The following is a 14,498-nucleotide window of genomic DNA, read 5'->3' on the forward strand; positions in this document are numbered from 1 at the left end:
GTGGAGGGGGTAGGGGCAGAAGTCAGCAGGACTGGGAACTCTTGGCAAGTGGAATGTGTGTCCCCTTCAGGGACAGAAAGACCCCTGCCAATCCTAGATCCATGTGGGGAGAGGAGGAGGGGTAAGTCTGTAGGAAGAGCACCAGTGTCACAGGAGGTTTACCAGGCTGGAGCAGTATTGGCCAAACGTCTCATGCGCCTAGGAGACAGAGAGAGACAAAGGTGTGTTAGTCATGTGAGGTCTTACTGAGACTAGCCTTCTCATTCCCGGAGAAGGGAAGGCTCCAAGGAGACCTTCTTGTGGCCTTCCAGTATCTGAAGGGGGCCACAACAAAGCTGGGGAGGGACTTTTGAGGGTGTCAGGTAGTGATAGGACCAGGGGGAATGGAACAAAACTAGAAGTGGGGAGATTCAGATTGGATGTGAGGAAGAAATTCTTCCCCATGAGGGTGGTGAGACACTGGCACAGGTTGCCCAGGGAGGTGGTAGAAGCCTCATCCCTGGAGGTGTTTGCAGCCAGGCTGGATGTGGCTGTGAGCAACCTGCTGTAGTGTGAGGTGTCCCTGCCCACGGCAGGGGGGTTGGAACTGGCTGATCCTTGAGGTCCCTTCCAACCCTGACAATTCTGTGATTTTCTGACTCTGGGGAGGCTGCTGCAGCTTTGTAAGCTCTGCAGACAAGGTTTATTACCTAGAGAAGCTTCCTTGATCACCTGAGAGTGCCTGTTAATAAGGCTAAGACACTCTTTTCAGTAACAGCTTTTAGGCCACCTTTGCTTGTTAGTTTGGATCCAACCAATCACTACTGAGAACTATTTAGATAATTATATTTTGCTTCTCAGCTAAAACTACCAATCTTTTATTCAGCATTAAAAGAATTAAAATCCTAAAGAAAGGCAGCATATCTACTGTTCCCACAGCATATCTTTTGGATTCATTTATGGCTGCAAAGAGCAGTTTCACCAAGTAGGAGCAGGTGCTCTCAACTGCTTGTCAAACATTGCTGAGCACATCTCTGGTAGCCTGAGCTCCTCCTGGAATCACAACAGGTCAGGCTGGAGCCAGGAGCTGACCCATTCCTACATGAAGCAGCACTTCACCCTACATAAAAGGCAGGGTGGTGGCAGGATTCTAAGGAGCATGACAGTGCATGAAATTCCAGTATGTTTGATGAATGCCTTCCTATAGAAACAAACTCCCCTGGCCAGGCAAACAGCCCATGGAGAAGGAAAAAGGGAAACTTTGCTTCAAGCAGAGGATAGTTAAAGGGGAGATCTGAATGTGAAGCAAGGTGATAACAGTTTAACATCCTGCAGCCAAAGAGAGTTTCTGGTGTGCAAATCTGAAATCCTGCCAGTTGGCTCTCAGCAGAGAAAGACAAACATCAAAGCTTTTAACTTGTGTCTCAGAGGCAGGCCTGGAGGAGAAGTGTCTGAACCAGTGGCAGTACCTTGTATTTCTGTCCTGGTCTCTGATCTTCTTCTCCATCTCAGCGTCTGTCAGCGTTTCCAGCAGGGGGCACCACTGGTCAGCATCCCCTGTGTTGCGAATGGCGATTTCCACAGTCGGCAAAGGGTTCTCGCTGCAGGGCAGAAGGCAACAAAGCAACATCCATCAGTGCTCCCACAGCACTCCTCTGGCTTACCAGGCCAAGGTGGGAAGGACAAGAACACAGCAGCATTTTCAGTGTTACAGGCTTAAGCATTCTTTGCCCCACTTAATTTGGTTCCAGAAGCACATGAGGTTACAAACTTGTGGAGCCTGAAATCAGTGCAAGACCAACTATGACCATCTGTCCTTCCCACCACTAGAAAGGTGTTTGCGAAAGCCACTGCAGCTGATGCAGCTCTCTCCCACAAAGGCCACTACGTAACTGGCTGACAGCAGTCAAACCCAGTAAGCACAGCTCCCCAGTGCTGGGAGCACTTCCCCCAGAGCAGCAGCTGAGCAGGGACTGGTAGCAGGGCTCTCAGTCCAGTGTGTTCTCCCCAGCTGTAGTTTGCCCAGCACCCCTCTGGCAGACATCTGTGCTCCTGGGGACCTGGTGGGATGGGAGCCCAATAGTGAAGCAAGCACTGTCCTCCCAGTTGCCATGGAAAAGGGCAGTCTTTTAGGACTTGCTGTTGCAACCAGGCTGTGTCCCAGATCACAAGATGTGCTCCTCAGAGTTCTCCCTGCCCTGCCCAGCTGCATTATCACACACACAAAACTATTTACTGCCTCCCTAGCCACTTTCCAGTAAAAGTCAACAGGAACTGACCAGGAACAGCCTCCCAAATATTGACAGTGGGGCCGGAAGCCCAGCATAAATACAGAGGAGCCTCAGAATGTAAACGTTTGCTTTCAGCTCTAGAAAGTGGCTCAGCCTGAGCTGCAGGGAGTCTGTGTGTGGGGAGCCCGCAGCAGGTGCGTGCATGTCCAGCCCCCTCCCCGGGGACGTGGCTGTGCACAGCCCTGCAGGGCTCCTGGGCAGCCCTCAGCTCCCCCCAGGGAGGGAACACAACTGGTAACCACCATGGAACAGCCAACATCTGCAGCACAGCCTTTTATCTGGAAGAGCAGCTCTTCAAAGTAGTGCTGCAGTGAAAAATTAACCCAGAGCCTTTGGTATCTGATCCTGAGAGGAAGCTTTAGTCAAATCTGCTTCCAGTACTGCTGACATCCACTAAGCAACACTCAAACCCAGGAATTTCATCTCAGCCCCAGACTGCTGCACATTCCAGGCTAACTGCTAGATTTTTAACTGGCTTTTTTTTTTTTACTTGATAGCATGGTCACTAGCTCATTTCCTATGCTTAACTCTGAGCACCCACTAGAATCAAATGGGTGTTGGAAATCTGGCCTTGTGCACACACCTTACAGGCAAAGCCAGCTCAGATACCACATCTCCAGCAAAGAATCAGAGATAAACTGAAAAAACCCTCCCTCATCTCTTGCTCTCCAAAGCAAGACAGCTCCTCCTCCCCTGTTATTTTCTGATGAAGATGAAAGTGCTGCTGGCAGGATGACTGAAAAGCTCTGCCAGCTGCAGGGCTTCCACTACAGCAAGACACTTCCTTTGCTGGGGGCCCAGGTCTCAGTGGTGTCACCAGTCTTTTGGAAAAGGTGACTCCCTCAGGCACACAGGTTTGGTGTGGGAGAGAACCTGAGCCAGCATTCAGGCCTGAAAGGCAGCCCTCTGGGTATGGAGTGCTGTGTGCCACCACTAGAAGCACTAAGCACCGAGGTAGGAATCACTGTGCCACATCAGCTCCTGGAAATGCATCAGCTACCTGTCTGCTTCCAGCTCTGCCCCTTCCAAGGGCTTTCAGGCCCTCCTTGTTCTGCAGAGCAGGCCAGCTGAAAGAACTTCCCTGGCTTTCATCAACTAAAAGACAGTTTTACCTCTCCCTCAGATGATTAAGAGGCACATGACTTCCTAAACCCCCAGTCTCTTGAGATATTAAGGTTCTTTTGATACATCTAAAGCAGACCCTTTCTTTACATCAATGGAATGACTTTGGAGCAACCACCCCTCCTGTGGTTTGGGAATTCAGGAACTAAACCAACCACAGAACCCAAATACCATTAATCACTGTGAAGTTTCAGAAGTGCTCCTTTGCTTGAAGAAGAAAGGGAAGAGGAGGACATATTTGTCCTATGACACAAAACAAGGTTTGAATTAGAGGTTTGTTCCTTCCCGAACAGCCCATGTCTGTCTGAACTACCTCTAAAAGGAAACACTCTGTAGTGACCATGGCCAGATCCATGTTCTAGAGAACAGCATGAAGCTGGCATTAATAAATCTGAGAGGACCTGGGCAGCACTGACCTTTGAAAGCTTTACTTGCTGCAAGTTAGAGACTGATAAGAAGCAAAGAGAGAAGTGAAGCCCCCTCACAAGAGTTCACATGCACATAGAAGAATTCCTTAACTTGGGCACCTGATGGAGAAGTACAGGAAGGAAGGAGAACCTTCAGTGTCCATCAAATGTGGACAAAGCCTGCCTCTGACACACCAAGGTCTCATGAGCTGGGAAGCAGTGTGGTAAAAAGTTGTCAAAGTGAATTAACTGGGATGGCAAATAAATCCTCAGCAGAAGAGAGGGTTTCCTGGCCAGTGTGGTGTGAACAAAGCCACCTCTCTACTTCAAGGATAGAAGTAGAGCAGCTCAAACTGCTGGGAATGCTCAGGCAACACAGAATCCTCCCAACCCTTGCAGAAATCAACTTGCTCCCTGCTATCTGGGACTGCAGACTAAAGTCTGCTCCACAGTGGGCCCCCAGACTGTGTCTAGCTGCAGGGACACTCACTCTGCATTCCTGCAGGCCACAGTGCAGGCAACGCTAACTTGCTTCTGTCACAGACTACATTCAGCTGCAGGGAAGAAGCAGCACCACAGGTACCAGATTCCCATCTACCACTTTCCGAGGTCCCACTTACAGTTGGATGTGGTCCCGTGCTGGATCTGCTATTGTGGTTGGAAAAACAGAAGTCACCTCCTCACCTCTGTGGCATCACTGGGATGGACACACAATCTAACAGTTTCAGTAGGAGAGTTTAATTCCCACATGGTAAAGGATCCCCTTCCATTTTCTAATATGAACCACCCTAGGGATCCTTTTAGAACCAAGCAGTTGCTAAGGAAGATTTTCAGGGTGAAAACAACCTCCAGAGGAAGCAATGAGACTAGTGAAAGAGCAAGTGATCCAGACCAGATCAGTGCCTGTTTTTCACAGAAAGCTGACCAGACAGGAAACCTGATGGCAGCGAAGGAAGGAGCAGAGCTCATGGCAGCAGCCAGCTGCCCCCACAGCCTCCAGCTCCTCCTTGCTTACCCCTACATCAACTATTTCTTGTCCTCTCCCAAGGCAGGACAGGGCTGGTACATGTTTCCCTTAGCTGCCCAGGCAGCTCATTCTGCTTCCTTGAACTGATGTCTGCACAACTGGTGTCAACAATACCATTCCCTCACCTCTGCAAATACATCACGTGCTGAACTCTCCAACTTCCTCAGCTGTCACCATGACCCCAGGTCACAAAACCTCAGAGCACAGATGAAGGGATAGCACAACCTGCAGAGTCAGCAGCAGGCTGGGGATAACATCAGTGCAGTAACACACCACACAAGGCTGCACAGCACAACTGCAGACCATTATCTCTAGGAGACAAGCTACAAAGCTGTCTGCTCAAACTGACACTGCTGCATCCCAGCTGAGAGAAGGGCCAGCTTTAACCTCAGCCAGGGCAGAGAGCTACAGCTTCAATCATAGTTCAAAACACCACATCTTGAGACAGTAGCTGGCACAAATCAGGCAACACCATCAAAACCAGAATGTACCTGAGGCTCTCAATCAGCATGCACTAGAAGAGGGAGACCCAAGGTATTCTGTTACTTGCAGGACCCCCAGTGACTGTTAATTGCAAGAGAAATACAATTCTGCAACACCCAGCAGGGAAACACAACAGAGCATGAGCACAAAAACTGCAGGGAGGACAGAATGGGTGCAAGCCACAAGGACCCATTTCAAGTGAGACTTTGTGCATGAGTTCAGCTGTTCTAAGACTCATTGATGTGAATGCCCATGAAGTACAAAGACCCCTCCCCAGCCACACCAGAAGGGCAGTTCTGTACCTGAAGGCATATGTCTTCTGATGCCAACTCAGCTGTCCCCGGATGCTGTAGGCAATGGTAGTGACAAACTCCCCACCCAGACCAAGCTCTGAGCACAGCTTCAAGGCAAACTTCTCTGGTGAATTCTCCTTCTCTGACATGTCCCACTCAAACTGGTCTACAAGGGAGATGTTCCCTACGTGAATGTTTAGCTGGAGACAAGGGAAGAAAGAGGTCATTTGTTTCCATCCTCACAAGTCTGTCAAGATTGATTTAACAGAGAAGACAGAGGTTAAAGAGCAGCAGAGCAGGAGCTCCTAGTTTACTGCTTCTGCAGAGCTCCTAACTGAATTCTTAATTCCAGTAGCACATAGACAACTCAGCTTTGCTCACCAAGGTTTGGAGCAGGAGCTCCTAGTTTACTGCTTCCGCAGAGTTCCTAACTGAATTCTTAATTCCAGTAGCATGAAGACAACTCAGCTTTGCTCACCAAGGCTCAGTTCCTCCAAAAGAAGATGACAATGCTTTAACTGAACTATTTAATCACCTCAGGAGCTGGCACATGCATAGTTAATCTGCCACCTTGGTTGGGTTCTCAACACAAAGGACAAAAATACAGTGTGGAAGGAGGACTGGAATTAAGAGCTCCTTTGCTCCATGGGAAGCCTTTGTACCCTTACCCCTCCCATGACATGAGCAGAGAAGCCCAAGTGGCTCCCCCCTGGTTCTGCTGCCTCCCTGCATTACCTTAATGATGACTCGTTGGTCTGACTGATCTTCCAGGATGCTGTCGGTTGGGTACGACTCGATCTGTTGTCGGATGGCAGAGGCAATAGCAGGGACAAAAGTCAGAGGATTCAAATCCAGGTCATCACAAAGAATCTCAGAGAACATTTCTGGGGTCATTAGCTTTTCTGACACAGAACAAGAATGAACAGACAATAATCAATGCCTGCCACCTGAAGAACACACAAAATTCACCCTGCAGCATTGACAAAGGGAATCCCAAACCCATCACCTTTTGCTTTTCAAGGGTGTTTCCCAACAGGTTTGTAAGGATGTGGACAAGGACACAGGGAATTACAGCTGCCTTTACTCAACTCCAAGGAGACAACACAGCTCTGGTCTGATCAGATACATAAAGGAGCCATACACATCAGCTGTGCTGTGACTAAGGTATCTCAACTAATAGAAGAACTGGGCCATAAGACCAGGCCAGTTAAATTCTTCATCTCAACGTGTGTCCAGGAATGCCTGCAAGCCATGAAGTGGCAGAGCATTTGCTAAGAGACATGACAGCTGAACAAAGTCCAAAGTGGGAGAGCTTCAAAGCTCTGTGTATATGGGGTGAGGACACAGACAGTCACGCTTGTTGTCTCTTCAAGTTTGGTGATGGATATAATTTTACTTCTCCAGGCCCAGGATAGTCTCCTTCCCACATACCATTCATGTTCCATGTAAACGCATCTCTGAGTTTCTGCCCATCAATTTCCATATCAAGCCTGATTGGAACCAGAACTTCTGGCTGGGATGCATTCTCATGGATCACTGCTGGGTCATGGTCATCAAAGCTAAAACAAAGAGCAACACCACACTGTATGCAACTAGCACATGACACTTCTGGCATCCTCAGAGAGAAGGCAAAGCTTGTTGGAAGCAATCCCTACTCCCTGCTCCAACTCCCCAGTCAGTCTTTAGACAGACTCCTCAGTGCAAGCCTATGGGGGATATGGCAACCAACACAGGGATTTATCACCTTTCATTACATCTGTAACACATTCCTGCAAATAAAACATGGATTTTCTTTTTCCAGGATTACATTTATCTTGGTTTCCTCAACTTCTATAATGGACAACAAAAGTTAGTCATGAGCCACAGCAGTGCCTTCCATTGAATAAATCAGATCAAAGTTGCTGGAATATGTCAGTGAGAGGCAGCCTGTCCTTCACAGAGAGCTTTCAGGCTCCTCAAATGGTAATTGCTCAGCAAATCAGCAGAAAGAAGGAACTCATCAGGAAAAGAATGAGCTGTTTTGACTCACAAGAGGAAAGTTCCTCTCCAAGCTATGGGCTGGCTGCTGTAAGGATGAGCCTCAAGACCCACAGTTTAACTGAGAACCTCCAACCTAGTCCTTCATCACTTAGAGATGAATCACAACATTGTATTAACTGCTCAGTTTGATCCTGGGAGGGTGTCATTTCGGTAACTGTTCCCACTTTCTGGAAGCAGGAAGCTGTCTTACCACAGTGGGAATGTTCTCTTCTTATCCCTGCCCATGCGATTCCTGTTAATGGTTGTGGAGCACGGCACTGCGTCCAGGTGGTGAGAGCTGTTGGGCAGGGTTGGCACCCACTGGTTGTTCCTCTTTGCCTTCTGTTCTCTGGAGGAGGAGACTGGATGTTAAACTGCAGATCCTGAGCACCACTGCTACTAAAGGAATGGGCTAAAGTCCTATTATGAATTCCTGCTATTTCATTCTGGGAGCCCTCAATAATATTGTTCCACTGAACTCCTGTTCCACACTGGGAAGCCCACTCTGCAGCTCACAATTACTCATCAGGTACAAATCCAGCAGCACCATTACAAATACCAGGTTCACATTTGGATTTTCTGTCTCTGCTTTACAAAAAGCTAGCTGAGAACCATGAGGTCTCCAGAGGCAGTATGTGCAGAGAGTATGTTCTGAAAACATCTGCTACAGCTGGAAGGCAGCAACTGCAAGAGGAGCTGCATCATCAAACACTTCTGCTTTTCTTCCTGTTGCATGTGGGCAGCAACCCAACCCTTATGCTCTGGAAATCTTCACTTGCTCTACACTGCCAAGACCTTCATATATAGATGGGTATAGATGGGTGAGCACCCCCTGCACCATGCTCTGGGTTTGATTGCCGCCTTTTGTGCTTCCTGCCCAAGCTGACATCTTCCAAGCAGCTCTGTTCTGATCCTGGCCCTCAGAGATGCCCTTTACCTGAGGTAGGTAGGAGGTTCTGTGCTGATAGACACTGCCTTGTACTTCTCATCGTTTCCATCCAAGATCTCTTCCACTTCAGAGGCCTTCAGCAGTGTCACACTAGTGGCTAATGTTGTATAGCCATGATCTGGTACCAGGAGAGATGCCAACAGTTAACATGGAACAGCACTACACAGCAATGTAGCAGTATCAGGCTGCACGCTGAAAAGCCCTCCCTGATGCTGCCTGCAGGAAGGACTACAATAGGTTACCACATGGCACAAGAGTGTGCCCCAAAAGCCCTCTGGGCTTCTTTTCTCTTCTTACACACATTTGAATTGCAGAGGAAGGTTCTGACCTTGGCAGTTTGTACCCACGGGGAAAAAAAAATGGCTATGACAAAACTTGCTACTGTCATTTCTGAGCTGCCAGAAGGCTCCACTCTCCCTCACACAGCAGAATGCTCTGCCGCTGGGTTAGATTACTTGGAGTGACCAGAAGCCCAGCCACAGTGCATAGCTCTAAAGGAACATAATCAGGTTTTGACATCCATCTAAGCAGCAGCAGCAGCAAACCTGACTCTCTTGGGAGCAGAGGTGGAATGTCTCAATCCATATATGGCAATCCCCACCACAAAACCCAGAGAATACAAATCAAAAGACAAAAGCAGATGGCACCTTGGAGTGGCTGCATAGTGAGAGACCAAAGATTTGCAAAAGGTTTCAGTATCTTTACTTCCTACAGCTATCCTGGCCATAGTCCACTAAAAACACCTTCCATTTGGACTGGCACAGGGAGGGTTAGAATTACATGGGTTTCCCTCAGGTACTACCACTGGATGAACCTCCTTGTGGACTGCAACTTATTTATAGGCTCCAGCACATTTCCTAACAGATGAAATGACTAAAGATGGAAGTGACTCCTACAAAAACAAAACTTCAGAATAATAAAAAAAAGCCCTTAAATCTATCTAATGTGCTTTTACTTAGGAAGTCGATCAGGAAAACAATTCCTTCCTACCCTGACTTGCACATTGCAATTACATGGTTTAGCCCTGCACACCTACACCTGCCAAAATGATGTAAAAACTCTTCACAGCCTTCTGGGAGGAATAGCCCAGAACACATCAAATTCCCAGTGGACTTAAAAGGCTGGAAACAGAGAGACAATGATCAATAGAAAAGCTGATGAGACTTGGAAAAGGGTGAGAAACCTCCAGATTGCTCTTGCTGAATTACATCTGCACTTGAAAGTCCCACTAAGGTTCTGAGAGAAAGAAGCATGTGATCAGGATTCACAATTAGGGCAACCACACAGAGAGATCAGAGGAAGGGGATTAGCTATTAGTATATATTGTAATAGCAGCAAAGGTCACAGTGGACATTCTTCCTCCAGCACAGCTAAGAATAACATGCAGATAAGACTTACATCTTCTGGGACTGTGAGATCGCTGATTTTCTGTTGGGAGAACAAAAAGAAACAAAAAAAAAAGAAAGAAAAGAAAGCAACAGGTCAGCAGGATACTAGGAGGAAGGAGACGTTAAGTCCAGAATGAACTCTTTGTTTTTATTATGCTTTTAGTCCAAAGAGTGTACAACGAGTCACACTGCCAAGTCTGCTTGTTGTTTGCCTCCCACCAAAAATCATGCTGAGGCAGCTACACTCTCCCTGTGGCAGGCACATCAGAAGCAACACACCACAACAAAATCTGGCAGACAGAAATGCTCAGGCCCTGTGAGAAGCAGAGTTAAACAGAGGCACACGTTTTCACCGGGAGGGCGTCCTTCAACCCTGCTGCCTACCTGACTAAAGAGACACAGGAGGTGACCCTCCTTTGGCTGTCACAGTCCCTTCTGGGCTGTGGGATGGACTCAGAGATGTGGCTTATGCTTTGTGATGAATGCAGCCAACTCTGGGAGAGCCAGGATGGATGTTTTGGTCTTTTAACACATTTGATCAGTTGATGTTTGGTGGCAGGCTGCACCAGGAGTTACCTGGTGCAGAGTGCTCCATCCCTGAGGAAATCTTGTGGCCAAGAGGGTCAATGGGAGTGTGTCCAGCAGATGGAAGGAGGTTCTCCTCCCCAATCTATTCTGCCCTGGTGAGACCTCAACTGGAATATTGCATCCAGTTTTGGGCTCCCCAGTTCAAGAGGGACAGGCATCTGCTGGAGAGAGTCCAATGGAGGCTACCAGGATGATTGAGGGACTGGAGCAGTGCCCTGTGAGGAGAGGCTGAGAGCCCTGGGGCTGCTTAGTCTAGAGAAGACTGAAAGGGGGTTTAATAAATATTTGTAAGTATCTGAGGGCTGCGTGTCAAGAAGGAGGGGACACACTCTGCTCCTGTGATAGGACAAGGGGTAATAGGTATAAACTACAGCACAGGAGGTTCCACCTCAACATGAGCAGGAACTTCACTGTGAGGATCACAAGCTCCCCAGAGAGGTTGTGGAATCTCCTTCTCTGAAGACTTTCAAGACCCATCAGGATGTACTCCTGTGTGACCTATGCTAGATTCTATGGTCCTGCTCTGGCCAGAGGGGTTGGACTTCATGATCTTTGGAACTCCCTTCCAACCCCTAACATCCTGTGATCTGCACAGCCCTCAAGGTGCATGAGCTTCTGAATCACCAGAAATTATTTTTGAAGGCAAAATTTCAGACAAACATTACTCATCATCTCACCATGTGAAGAGGCCACTATCTTCTTCCTTTCTTCCACCGTGGCCAGTCGTCTCCAGAGCGAGGGGTATCTCTTGTACAGGGAACCCCGAAACATACGCAGGTAGTTCCCCACCTACAAGAAGAAAAGTGGAGACATGGCCTAGTGTTCCAGCATGGCCTGCTGGTGTGCTCCAGAGAGTTTTAGTAGAAACTGAACCAAATTCTGTTCTTTGTAAGTCAAAGAGTTCAAGAAGGACAGGGAACTGCTTGAGAGGGTACAGCAAAGAGCTACAAAGATGATTAGGGGTCTAGAACATCTTTCTTGAGGCTGAGGAACTTGGGGCTTTTCAGGCTGGAAAAGACTGAGGGGGTTCTTATCAATGCTGATCAATACTTAAAGGGTGGGTGTCAGGAGGATGGGGCCAGGCTTTTTTCAGTGGTGCCTAGTGACAGGCACCAACTTGAACCCAGGAAGTTCCATCTAAACATGACAAGGAACTTCTTTACTTCTGAGGGTGGTGAAGAAATGGAAGGGGCTGCTCAAGTTGGTGGTGGAGTCTCCATCTCTGGAGTTATTCAAAACCTGCCTGGACGTGTTCCTGCGCAACCTGCTCTGGCAGGGAGGTTGGATTAGGTGATCTCCAAGAGGTCCCTTCTAGCCCCTATCATTCTGTGATTCTGTGAAGAGGAATCTCCTAAGAGGATTACTTGGCTGTCTTTCATGACAGACTGACTGCACTGTGTTTGGCACCACACAGCATCACACTTTTTGCAGCAACACAGAAACCAACACTTTTATCAGCACTGATTTCAAGTAGCCCAATTAAGCAAAAAAAATCCCCCACTGTTTTTCAAGAATCCAGTTAATAGGAAAAAAAAAAAAATTCTATTCATTTTCCTGTACATTGGAGCAGTCTAACCTTTGTTTACTCAACTTGTGTTTCAGTGCACAGTGCTCAGGAGGGCACCCAGATGTCTCAGTTACCATTTTACTTTGAACCTCTGTGCCATCCAGACACTGGTCAAATACAACAAATGCTGACAGCCTTGTATTTTGGTTTAAACCCTTTGATCATGTAAAATGTGATCACTGCCAATAATCATCTTTCAAATTCGCTCAGCATCTCTAAACCACTTCTGTTATCCCCTGGCACAAGATCCTCAGCTGTGCTGACAGCCACAGCAGGACTTGCTGAACCACAGAACTATTTCTAGACTCTGAAATAATTGCTGTTTTCAGACTGGCAGTGCACTGTCAGACTGCTACACTATAAGGCTTTTAGTCCTTGTTTGACAAGGCTCATTTTGATCTTAACACCTCCTTTTAGGTACTTTTTAAATCCTATCTTCTGCTCTAGAATACTCAACAAGCAGAAACTAACGGCAGATGAGAAAACCAATCCTTTTCCCCTCTCCCTGTGTCTGGTGTGGTGCTGACCGCACTCACAGATCTTCTTCCAGACTTCACATTTCACATAAGCAGGGTCCTTTAGCCCCTGCTCAACCTAGACAACTGGCAGCTTAACGTATCCAGCATTTCCTTATTTGCATCAAGGCTGTGGGGCCTACGCCTTTTTCTTCCAGTTTGCAACTGCGATCATCTCCCTGGCACCGAAGCACCAACGATTCTTTCTTCGACAGGTTCCTGCTCAGGAAGGCGGAGCAGGCTCCCCACACACACACTGGGGGTGCTGGAACACTGCACCCCCGGCGTTTGCCGGCAGGACTCATCTGCACACGGCCGAAGAAGCTGCACTGGCTGCTTTTCGTGTGGTTACTACAAAGGCCTAGGTGCGGGTCTCAGTACCTCACGGCACGTGAAATAATCCAAATCTCTTGGAGCGAGAGGGCTACAAAAATTCCTAAGACTGTAACAGTCAGGGAGCGGGGCCTGGAACGGGGGCCCTCAGGCTGCCATCGGGCGAGGATCCGCTCCCTTGTGCCGTCTCCAAGAGCCGCTCTTACTGGGAGCGCTCTTCCCGGCACAGCTGAGGCTGTCGGGCAGCGCTCGCCGTCCAAGCCCCCAAGCCCAGCCCGCACCCCGCCGCCCCCGGCAGCGCCCGCAAGAGCCAGGCAGAGCAGACCCGCGGGGGCTGGAAGGCCGCAACCCCCCCACACCCGACACAGCTCCCCCGCGCCTCTTTCCCACCCTAAGCTCGGCTTGCCCACAGCCCCCCCCCATCCCGGCCAGGCGTCCCGCCGCTTCCCCTGGACCCGGTTCCCGCCCCGGGGCCGTTGTTGCCCGGGCGCACCTCGGAGCCGATCATATAGAACTCGCCGTCCTCCTCCAGCTGGAACTTGACGGGCTTTTGCCCGAAGGTCTTGCTCAGCGCCATCATCATCATGGTGGCGGCGGGCGAGGGGCAGCGGGAGCGCCCAGCGTTCTGAGCGGGGCCTGAGGCACCGCCGGCGGCAGGGAGCGGAGCGAGCACGGGCAGCGCCGCGGCCTACTTCAGCTGCTGCTCCGCGCATGCACCGGAACGCCCCGCCCGGCGCCGGCTGAAGGAGGAGCCCGCCCCAGGAGCGGCCGTTTAGCGGGGGGTCGCTTAGGAAAGAGGAGCTTTATTGGCAGACATAAATACACAGGCAGCGCTCACACGCTGGCACGGAGACGTGGGGGAACGGCTGCGGAACCGCGCCCGCTCTGCGCACACCGACCGCTCACCGGCGGCCGGCACCGCACCTCCCCCCCTGCTCCCATCCCGGGGCGTCGGGCACCGGGCCAGCTGCGCTGTCGCCCCAGCCGCTCACCCGCGGCGGGGAACGGCGAGGGAGACACGGGGCCAGTTGAAAAGTGAAAAGGGAAGAACCTGGAAGCAGCCCCGTTGAGTTCTTTGGCATTGGGTGATGTAGCCTGGAGGGGTGTGCAAAGAGCCGGAGTGGGGCTGCACCGTGTCGGCCGGTGAACGGCGGGACGAGACCGGCCGGTGCAGTGGTGAACAAGCCAGGGTGGGGACCCGAACTCGGTCCGAGCACAGAGAGTGACGGGCCAGTGTCCAGCACTGGCACCCAGCACCGTGGGAGGAAGAGGGCCCCTTGGCTATGTACAAATCGGTATAAAATCCTAAGGCATACCGGTGATACAACATCAAAGCGGGACTAGGGCTGCGGTAGGGTCCTGGCCGTCACCGGTGCAGCCCCGGTGAGGTGACCCTGGCAGCAGCCGCACGTCTGCACTCCTCCACGGGTACAGTCAGTGTCCTTTAAAGGCCCTGGCTAAGGCTGAGGGAAGCGGTCTCACTGGAAGCCCTCCTCCCAGGCCGAGGTCTGGAGCTGCAAAGGCTGCTGTCAGCTAT

General features: G+C 49.9%; 1 protein-coding gene across 3 annotated transcripts; it reads right to left on the reverse strand.

Annotated features, from left to right (window-relative positions):
- On the reverse strand, positions 1-13,547 carry SMARCB1 (SWI/SNF related, matrix associated, actin dependent regulator of chromatin, subfamily b, member 1). Of its 3 annotated transcripts, none has more exons than XM_054392625.1 (10): positions 13,455-13,547; positions 11,224-11,335; positions 9,548-9,556; positions 8,559-8,688; positions 7,833-7,970; positions 7,034-7,161; positions 6,338-6,504; positions 5,612-5,802; positions 1,449-1,580; positions 1-198 (listed from the first exon to the last, which is right to left on the reverse strand). In XM_054392625.1, exons 1-10 carry the CDS (start codon positions 13,545-13,547, stop codon positions 159-161), a joined length of 1,140 nt encoding a protein of 379 aa, XP_054248600.1. In that variant the 3' UTR covers positions 1-158. The 3 variants fall into 3 exon arrangements, with proteins under 3 accessions (XP_054248600.1, XP_054248598.1, XP_054248599.1); XM_054392623.1 differs by lacking the exon at positions 9,548-9,556 and adding an exon at positions 9,969-9,998; XM_054392624.1 differs by lacking the exon at positions 9,548-9,556.
- Positions 13,548-14,498: the final 951 nt, after the last annotated feature.

This window comes from Indicator indicator, chromosome 26 (assembly GCF_027791375.1).
Source record: "Indicator indicator isolate 239-I01 chromosome 26, UM_Iind_1.1, whole genome shotgun sequence".
Classification (NCBI taxonomy): Eukaryota; Metazoa; Chordata; class Aves; order Piciformes; family Indicatoridae; genus Indicator; species Indicator indicator.